General features: G+C 36.6%; 1 protein-coding gene across 1 annotated transcript; it reads left to right on the top strand.

Moving 5' to 3' along the window:
- The first annotated feature begins 2,571 nt into the window (after nucleotides 1-2,571).
- LOC107561927 (eukaryotic translation initiation factor 5-like) lies at nucleotides 2,572-8,170 on the top strand. The gene is made up of 9 exons (XM_016246463.1): nucleotides 2,572-2,670; nucleotides 2,925-3,160; nucleotides 3,664-3,943; nucleotides 4,590-4,671; nucleotides 5,073-5,245; nucleotides 5,522-5,660; nucleotides 7,018-7,202; nucleotides 7,542-7,682; nucleotides 7,800-8,170. Exons 3-9 carry the CDS (start codon nucleotides 3,872-3,874, stop codon nucleotides 7,896-7,898), a joined length of 891 nt encoding a protein of 296 aa, XP_016101949.1. The 5' UTR covers nucleotides 2,572-2,670; nucleotides 2,925-3,160; nucleotides 3,664-3,871; the 3' UTR covers nucleotides 7,899-8,170.
- Nucleotides 8,171-9,884: the final 1,714 nt, after the last annotated feature.

Below are 9,884 nucleotides of genomic sequence, written 5' to 3'. Positions count from 1 at the left end.
ATTTTGAGGTTCAGGTATGCTTTACAAGAATGCATTTCTTTCTTTCTTTATTTTATTATTATTATTTTGTTTTTGTTTTTGTTGTTTTATAAGTGTGTGTGAAAGGGAAGTGATGTTTAAAAAAATAAAACTGTGACAAGAAGAAAACAAGACAGAAATACCATTATGAGTTTTTATTTAAGTTTAGAAGTTGTTCCAGTGTTTTAACATTTAAATGATTTTTTTTTTTGCACAGAACTTCTGCTTTAGAAAAAACTTGTTCACATTGCACAGATGTAGCTGGTATTGACAAGTATTTTTTTGGCAAGGTGGAAAAGATGAGGGAAGAAAGTTGGGTGTGTTTGAGTGTCGTTGTACTTCAACCGCTGCATCTATTTCAGCCAGCCAGAGATCTGTAATCAGGGGCAACATTCATTTCATCAGCAGGGATAAGCACACAAGGGGAAAAACTAGCAAGAAAATGGTTGTTATTCTGGAACACCTCCGCCAGAGCACTGACTTCAATCCAGTTGGGAAATCTGTAATAAGACCAGAAGAATACCCATGTTCTCAACCTGTTTTGGCAGAGGTGGAGCAAATATTCCTTGGAGAATGTGCAAATAAATCACAAACAGAACCAAGTAAAGAAATAGTGTCTTTTATCAGAAGACTTACATTTGAATTTGTAATGCTATTAAAGAAAGAAATTCAATGTGGTGAAACATTCATGGTTAAATTGATATGATACCTATAAAGTCCATCTGCCTTATGTTTACCTGTTAATCCAATAATTAAAATTATGTCATCCTTTACTCACCCTCATGTCATTCCAAATTTCTTTCTTCTTTGGAAGACAAAATAAGATATTTGGAAACATGTTGATAACTAAACAGTTTGCTCTTCCTTTTGACATCCATTGTATGGACACAAAATTCAATGTAAGTCAATGGAAACCAAAACTGTTTAGTTATCAAAATCCTTCAAAAGTTATTATTTTGTCTTCCACACAAGACAGAATGTCATACATGTTTGGACTTTCTACATGAGGGTGAGCAATTGATGAGAGGATTTTCATTTTCGGGTGAACTATCCCCTTTACGAGTTCCTGCATTTCAAGTTCCAACTAGGCATGGTGGTGCTAGTAATGGTTTAATTACCAGTTAATGCTTGTACTGATAAGTGTATATCAATTATTATATGTATATGCTGTGCATCTTGCTAATGCATAAATCTAAATTACTGTCAACAAGAGGCCCATTCACCTTAATTCACCAAACAGAGGAATCACATTTGTTTTCACTTCAGAACAAGTGGACTGAGTTGCAATGTTCTCTTTTTTGCCTGTTTTGTTGGAGTAAAACACAACATTCTAGCCCTTAAAAAAATGTGTTTTCTCTAATGTTATAAAATTTTCCTTTGTACATGAAAGATAAAGGATTTTGTCACTGTAGCTTACAGCAGTAAACCCTCTGAACCTTGAAAATGCCACAGGTAATCCAGTGACCCCACACTGGCTGTTTGTCCTCTGCATTCCTCTCACTGGTCTACATCATGATGTGCACAGCCAGGAATCTTTTGTTCCAGTGGTTTGTAAACACATCCAGAGAATTCACTCTGTGTGTCATCCACTGTCCCAGACTATATGTGGAATTTGTGATGCTTCCAAAAGCAGAATATGTAAAAGGAGAGGCAAAAACAAAAACCTTGTAAGGTGGACAGTTTTCATGGCATCTGTTTGTATATAGTTTATATAGTTATATCTGTTTTGTATATGCTGAAATACTGAATACTGATCACAAAAAACATAATTATTGGAAATAAATATTATTTGAAATATTTTAATTAGACAAAAGAAAAAATGGCAACCCAAAAAGCCAAGCCAAAACACTGTAATTTTCTAAATTCTAATATGACTTCCATCTTTATAAAGTTGTGTTTTTATCCAATAGGCCTATATCAAGACAAATATGATGGGGGCATAATAATCCTTAACAGTAATGACCCAATCAATTATTGCAAAAGAACAAAATGCACTTATGAAATATTGGTAAAAACAGACTGAAATCACATAAAGAATAAATAAAACAACAACATATTAAAGAAAAATGTAGGGTTAGTCTGACAGAAGGCAAATATTTGGCTTGGGCATTGTCCATCATCTTTACCACTTCCATTTACACTGAGTAAAAAAAAAAAAAAAACATGAAGCTTGGGTGGTGTTTTTAAATATCTGCATTTACCTATAAAATTATCAAAAGTAATAAGTTATTTAAAACAAAAGACACCTTTACCAATCAGCAAGTAAAGTGGCATGCCAACTGTCGATTGATAGCAAAATCTGACAAATAAAATAGAATCCAGTGAAGCGCAAGCCAATCAAAACATCCATTTAGGGCAGGGGGCGGGGCTAGTTTGTAGCCGAGTTAAGATTGGAAGTCACGAGGTCTTGTGTGCTCATTGTGGTTTAGCATACGAGCAGTAGCCCAATCAGCAAGTAAAGTGGCATGCCAACTGTCCAATATGATTGATAGCAAAATCTGACAAATAAAATAGAATCCAGTGAAGCGCAAGCCAATCAAAACATCCATTTAGGGCAGGGGGCGGGGCTAGTTTGTAGCCGAGTTAAGATTGGAAGTCACGAGGTCTTGTGTGCTCATTGTGGTTTAGCATACGAGCAGTAGCGTGCGAGTGGTGAGTAAAACTTCACGAAAACGTATTGGCCTATCCATTGGGGAATTCGTCTGAATAAGGAATTATTTTGTTTTAGTCACATTTGATAAATATATTCGGACTGTGGCTTGAGGAGGTACTGCGTGTTAGGTTTCTAGTAACTTAATGCTTCCATATGGTAGCTGTCTAGCTTTTATACGTCAGTCCTGTTAGTTCACAACGGCATTATTATGTATAGTTGCATAGTTTTGCTCATGAATGCGGTTTTATTTCAGGTCCCCTGTATTGAGGGCGTCGTGAGTTTTCTCTCCAGGGTTTGTCACTCTGCTCCGCAAGGTGTAACGTTAACTCAGTCAGGCACCGCCGTGCCGACCCCTAACCTGTGTTTCAAACTAAACAGACCAACTGAAACCAGTAGTTCACCTCTTCTCAGGGCGACCAGCGGTGTGTTTATGTCTTTGTTTTGCGAAAACGGTGAGTACCTGGACGACAGGAACTACGGATGGGAAAGGTACGTTGATTTCTGTTATTTCTACTGTATTTTTCTCTCTCATGTGTGCGCGTGTACTCTCGCGATAGTTGGCTCTTAATCTGATGTAGGAGGTCGCGTCAGTCTTAATGTGTTGCATGCTGCACCGAATAAAATGGCGTCTTCCCATTTTGTGACGCACTCTGCAGCATAGTGTTCCTCAACAGAGGCCTGTTTGGGGTTTCATCCCATCAGCATGCAAGTAAATGATGCACCCGAATGCCTGGGTCTGACTACGCCATTGTTTTCTATACTTAACTGCAATTTAATTCAGTATTGAGTTGTATGTAAACAGTACATTGACATGCAGACCCCAATATCACAATGACAGGTGGTCCTAGTAGATAACTAGCCAGGCTTATTGAGAATGGGCACACCTCGATTTATATGTCTGCTGTGGTTGATACTTGGCTGGTAGTGATGCCAAACTATGCAATACTCTTTGTTTTCTGCACTTTATCCTCATTCTCATGTCATTTTTGCAGTGCTATAGTGCAGTTGCCGGAACCTGTTTGGGGGGAACTTAGTCAGCGAGCTCGAAGCCTGGAGCCTCAGTGGCTGTGCCCTTTTCATGTCAGAGACAAAGTATTCTTGCAGTCGTTTATGTCATCACCTCCTCTTCAAACAGAAGATCCTAATAATTGCCAATTCAAGATCTTCTCGTCTTGCTGATAAACCATACGGGAAGCCAAAATGTCCATCAATGTCAATCGCAGCGTGTCAGACCAGTTCTACCGCTATAAAATGCCCCGTCTCGTTGCTAAGGTGGGTTTTAAACTTATATGGCTGGGGTTAATATTTATTTCTTGATGATAAATGTTCATCTAGATTAAATAAATGGATGGTATTTTATATATATATATATATATACACACACACACATACAGTCAAACCAAAAAATTTTCAGAAACAAGATATACATTTTTATATTTTACTAGTGGCTGCAGGACACTAGTTCATTTACGTAAGTGAGGATAGCAAAATAAAGTAAACTGACATTATACCCAAAAATTCTACCAGTAAAATTGATAAAAGATTGGGACCAAAACTTATTCAGACACATTGACCTGACCATGTTTTGCTTAAATGTTATCTGACATTATCAAGATGAATTTGTTCTGATACAGTTTGAGATCTTATCATATTTTATTACCATTTTCTAAACTATAGCGAATAAACTGATAATGTGTGGAATTTTGAAGGCGTCTGAATAAATGTTTGGTTTGACTGTGTGTATATGTATATGTATATGTATATATATATATGTATATGTGTGTGTGTTAAAATGAATATTCACCATTATCCACATATATATATATATATATATATGTGTGTATATATATATATATGTATGTGTGTGTGTGTGTGTGTAAAAATTACATATAATCTAAACCATGTTTGTTTTTCACAGGTGGAAGGCAAGGGGAATGGAATTAAGACTGTCATAGTCAACATGGTTGATGTTGCCAAGGCTCTGAATAGGCCTCCAACATGTGAGCAGTTTTTTCTGACATTATCAAGATGAATTTGTTCTGATACAGTTTGAGATCTTATCATATTTTATTACCATTTTCTAAACTATAGCGAATAAACTGATAATGTGTGCAATTTTGAAGGCGTCTGAATAAATGTTTGGTTTGACTGTGTGTATATGTATATATATATATATATATATATGTGTGTGTGTGTAAAAATTACATATAATCTAAACCATGTTTGTTTTTCACAGGTGGAAGGCAAGGGGAATGGAATTAAGACTGTCATAGTCAACATGGTTGATGTTGCCAAGGCTCTGAATAGGCCTCCAACATGTGAGCAGTTTTTAAAAGCTATGTCACTCGTTTTCTTAAATATGGATTTTCCCATTTGACATTATACTGTAACCTCTGTTTAGATCCCACCAAATTCTTTGGTTGTGAGTTGGGAGCCCAAACCCAGTTTGATACCAAGAATGACCGCTACATCGTCAATGGATCTCATGAGGCAAACAAACTGCAAGACATGCTAGATGGATTCATTCATAAGTTTGTGCTGTGTCCTGAGTGTGACAATCCTGAAACTGATTTGGTAAATGCATCATTTCAAATGTCATTTCCATTTTGCCATAAACATTTAGATTTGCATAGATGGGTCATGGTTGAAGTGAGACTATTAATGAACAGGTGCATTCTGGTGCATGTTGAACTGGGTGCCCTTTATATTTGAGTGCATGTTGCGGAGTATGCAGGTCTCTTTGGGGTCATGCATGTAGCTTCCATGTGTTAAGATTGTTTTGCAGGTGTACAGAGGAAATAAGCTGTGTCATTAATTGTATACAAGCCACCTTCAGTCTCTTGTTTTCAGTTTCCAAAACCAATCAGCCAATGGCAGGAGGGTCTCGTCATAATGGGATTGTTAACCCAAAAATTAAAGTTCTGTCATTTAGGCCTCATGTCATTCCAAACCCATAAGACATTCATTCAAAGAGCACACGCTTGTATCTGTCAGATCACCTGACAGAGCAAGCTGGATCAAACTGTATGCTTATGATATTGATGGAAGTGCTTAAAATAAAGCACATCTCATGTTAAGGACAGCTCACTCTGTGTCCTTGCTATTTTTCAGATGCGCTTACAACATCAAACTACTCTGTTGACATAAATGGTATTGTCTTATCCTAAATCATTTTTGAAAATACAAAAATAGCATATAAAGTCGATATACCGCCCAGCCCTACTTATAGAACATCATATATCGATCACATATAATGGCAAACAGAAGCTCAAACATACCTGCTTGGTGCACGAGAACCAATGAGATTTGTTCTTGCATGTTGTGCAAGAACATTTAAGCTTCTGCAAGAACCAGTGAGGTTTGTTCTTGCGTCACACAAGTATGGTTGAGCATGGACTTTAAATGGAGGGACAGAAGTTTCTCGTTTCTTTAAAAAATGTATTGTTTCGAGAGATGAAAAGCCTTGGGTGTTTAACTGACTTGAGAGCAATGTTCTTTTGCCCCTGCTGATTTTCCTCTGCAGTGCAGTACTGAGGACTTCCTGAGATTTTTGCATGATCTCAGCTGGCCTGGTTTCTGTTTCGTGCTGCAGTCAGCCTTCTATTCTCTCTGTAGGGTCATAAGACATACTGTAACACACAGGCCTATACCTGTATACAAGGCAAAGCATACATTTTTCCAGCAACAAAATGATTTTAGAATTTGTGACCGAGGCACCTGATGTTCATAAACTTTCATAACTGGTAAGTGTTTTTTCTTTTGCCTTGTGAACTGGCCGAGCCTTAATGATTCTGTTTCTTTTACATGTATTTTTTTATTGACCGTTGCATGCAATCGTGAAATACAGCATTTTTTTTTAAATTGGCTATTCGTTGTGGGGGGGGGGAAAAAAAAGTTTTCGGGTTCGGGCTCTAAATTGAACTGTGCCGGTCGGGCTGGGTCAGACGATCTCGGGTACGGGTCGGGTTCAGGCTTCAGTTTAAAGCCTGTGCAGACCTCTACTGTAACTCTTGATAGCTTGAATGCTTCTAGTTACACTACAACAAACTTTTTTTTATTTTATTTTGGTCAGTCAAACTCCTTAGATGTAAAATATTTACTTGAAGTACCCCCTGAGATTTTGTTAATATTTCAGTAATTTAACAACAAATTCACATGTTCACGATGCTATGATTTTAATAATATTATAGTAATGGTATGATTTGAACCGTTTGGGAAACCTGCACTACAACAGCAGTCTTCCTGTGTGTACAAACCTTATTACTTTTGTTAAAATGCACTAATGCTGCTTTTACAAATAACACTGTCATACTGGCTTGTTAATGCACTATATTAAGTGTAAGAAGTTTACATTTTCTGCCCACAGTTCTGCCACAACAATAAGAAAGCCCAGAAATATCTTCTGGGTGGCTTTGAGTGCCTGGTGAAGCTGCATCAGACTCAGCTCTTACCCAGAGTCCCCATTATACTCAAAGACCTATATGACGCAGATCTGCTGGAGGAAGATGTCATACTCGCATGGGCTGAAAAGGTAACCTGCCAACACACAGCCTCTAGACATGACCTTCTAGAATCTCAGATGAAACTATGTAGGTCAGAGTTGAGCGTGGCCCAGATCAGATGCCAAAAAATCTGATGATATAAGTAGTTTAGATGCATGAATCCAATTCTGATCTCTGGCAGGTCTCTGAAAACCCATAAATGGAAGGATGATGTGGTCAGTTACCTGTTAATAGGCAACCCTTGTTATTTTAGCCTGAGTGTCTGAGGGGGTTGTAATATGGTAATGTCTGTGACCTGCATGCGGCTGGAGAGGCCAGGGTCTCTAGTGTTCTCGAATTTAAGCTCGTTTGTGATGATTTTGCTATAGGTGTCTAAGAAGTATGTCTCCAAAGAGTTGGCTAAAGAGATTCATGCCAAGGCAGAGCCCTTTGTTAAATGGCTCAAGGAGGCAGAGGAGGAGAGTGAGGGCAGCGAGGAAGAGGAAGATGATGAGGATGACAATGTTGAGGTAAAAAAAGCTGCATTATCACTTTTCATAACCAGGATTTATAATAAGATCAAAGTAAATATAGAAGTTGTTAGATACTTATAGCACAGAATTTACTTTTATCTTCCTTTTCTCTAGGTGGTGTATTCCTCATCTGCCCGTGAGTTGAAAATGGAGACCACAAAACCGGAGAAGTCGGCCCATGAGGAGGAGGACATTGATATTGATGCCATTTAAAGATGAAACCAAAAATCTTCAGTTGCCTCTTCACATATTGCTCAGCTTCTTTTTGTCAGACGCATGCCTTTCACTTCCTTTGGCCTTTTCTTCAGCTCTAGGCCTGGGTTAGCGCACTGCTCAAAGCCTCTTATTTTAGTCTTTTCTCACCAGCTTTATTGATAAATTGTTGCTGTTGTTTGTATGCATGAGTTTCTTGGATTATAGAGCATAAATTCGAACGAGTTCCCCTTGTATTTTTGCAACTATTAAAGATTTGCCTGTGAATTCCACCCTTTTGTCTGTGTAGTTGATTGACAGTAATATTTAATATTATAAAGGGTGTTCAAAAGTTTGGGGTTAAGCAGCAGTTTTTTTTAAAGATGTTTCTTGAGCAGCAAATCAGCATCTTGGAATGATTTCTGAAGGATCACGTGACACTGAAGACTGGAGTAATGATGGTGAAAATTCAGCTTTGCATCACAGGAATAAATTACTTTTTAAAATATATTCATATAGAAGTCATTTTAAATTGTAATTTAACAATCACTTTTACTGTATTTTTCATAAAATAAATGCACACTCGGTGAGCATAAGAGACTGTTCAAAAACATTTTTAAAAAATCATACTGACTGATCGTTTCTGTAATGATGGTCACTGTGGGGGAAATGGGTTGTGACTGCTAATAAGAATTACACTAGGTAGACATCAAGCCTCAGAAGTTTCCAAATCAGGCATTTATTAACCTTTTAATGTAGCACATTTAACGTAATGTTTTAGTTATGGGACAGGTCAAAATCAGACATTAGGCCATAAAATCCAGAACATGTAATACAGATCCAATAAATCAGAAATACTTAACAAAACACAACAGTCTCTGCACACATCCATATAGAAAGTCATAATTTCCTTCTTAATAACAGAAACAATCCTAACATTCTGCAAGCAGCTAACTACTACTACTTTAGCAACATTTATATCAAAGATCATAATTATTTTCCCTTTAGTCTTTGCACCAGTAGAAGACAGATCACAGTGTTTTGCCCTACACAGGGCTTTTTGTTAAATGCTATTTTCAAAAAGTACAAAATACATTAACGCAGGACTTAAACTATTACTACTTGATGTCAATTTTTGGCACCCACCCCCTTTTTTATATAAATTTTGGATGGTATTACATTGTGCAAAACGCAGATAAGCTAAAACATCCCACTAGTCTAATACTTCATCTCTCTCTTTCCTGATTAGCTTACATTGATCTTAGTGCAACATGGAGGTAGTTTGACAACTACCAGCTTCTTTTCATTAACATTAATCTGCCAACTTCAACAACTGCATTTAACTATTTGACAAACAAAACTGTGATGGATGTGAGAATAACAACAAATTCAAAAAGCTACTAAGCTCTCTTAAATTTTTTGTTCAGAATCTAACATTCAGTTAAAGGAATATTCTGGGTTCAATACAAGTTCAACTCAATCAACAGCATTTGTGGCATAGTGTTAATCAACATAAAAAAATATTTTGACTTAATTATAAAAAGAAAAAAGGAGGTTGCAATGAGGCACTTACAATGGAAGAAGTAAATGAGTCCAAGCTTACCATTTTATAAATAATGTTAAAATGTGCAGCATTTGAGCTTAAAGGTGACATTAAAGAAATTGTATAATGTTACAAAAGATTTATATTTAAAATAAATGCTGTTCTTTTGAACTTTCTTTTCATCAAAGAAATGTGAAATGTGAAGCTTACCATATTATAAAATCAATTAAACTGTTTTTTTCTTTCTTTTACTGTTACAGTTTGCATATTATTTGGGCTGTAATGCGATTTAAATCATTTTTAGTCCTTTTAGTGTTTAAGGGATTATAGCATTGCGTTGTCATGGGGAAAAAAACTAAAATTGTAAATCAATTTACACAGAAGTAATTTTTCACACTAAAATCATATTTTATGTTAACATTCATATTATTTGCTAGTTGTGTCTATCCTATTGAAACAGAGAG

This window comes from Sinocyclocheilus grahami, unplaced genomic scaffold (assembly GCF_001515645.1).
Source record: "Sinocyclocheilus grahami isolate Dianchi unplaced genomic scaffold, SAMN03320097.WGS_v1.1 scaffold799.1, whole genome shotgun sequence".
NCBI lineage: Eukaryota > Metazoa > Chordata > Actinopteri > Cypriniformes > Cyprinidae > Sinocyclocheilus > Sinocyclocheilus grahami.
The sequence above is the reverse complement of the archived record's forward strand: the minus strand, read 5'-3'. Positions and strand labels throughout refer to the sequence as shown.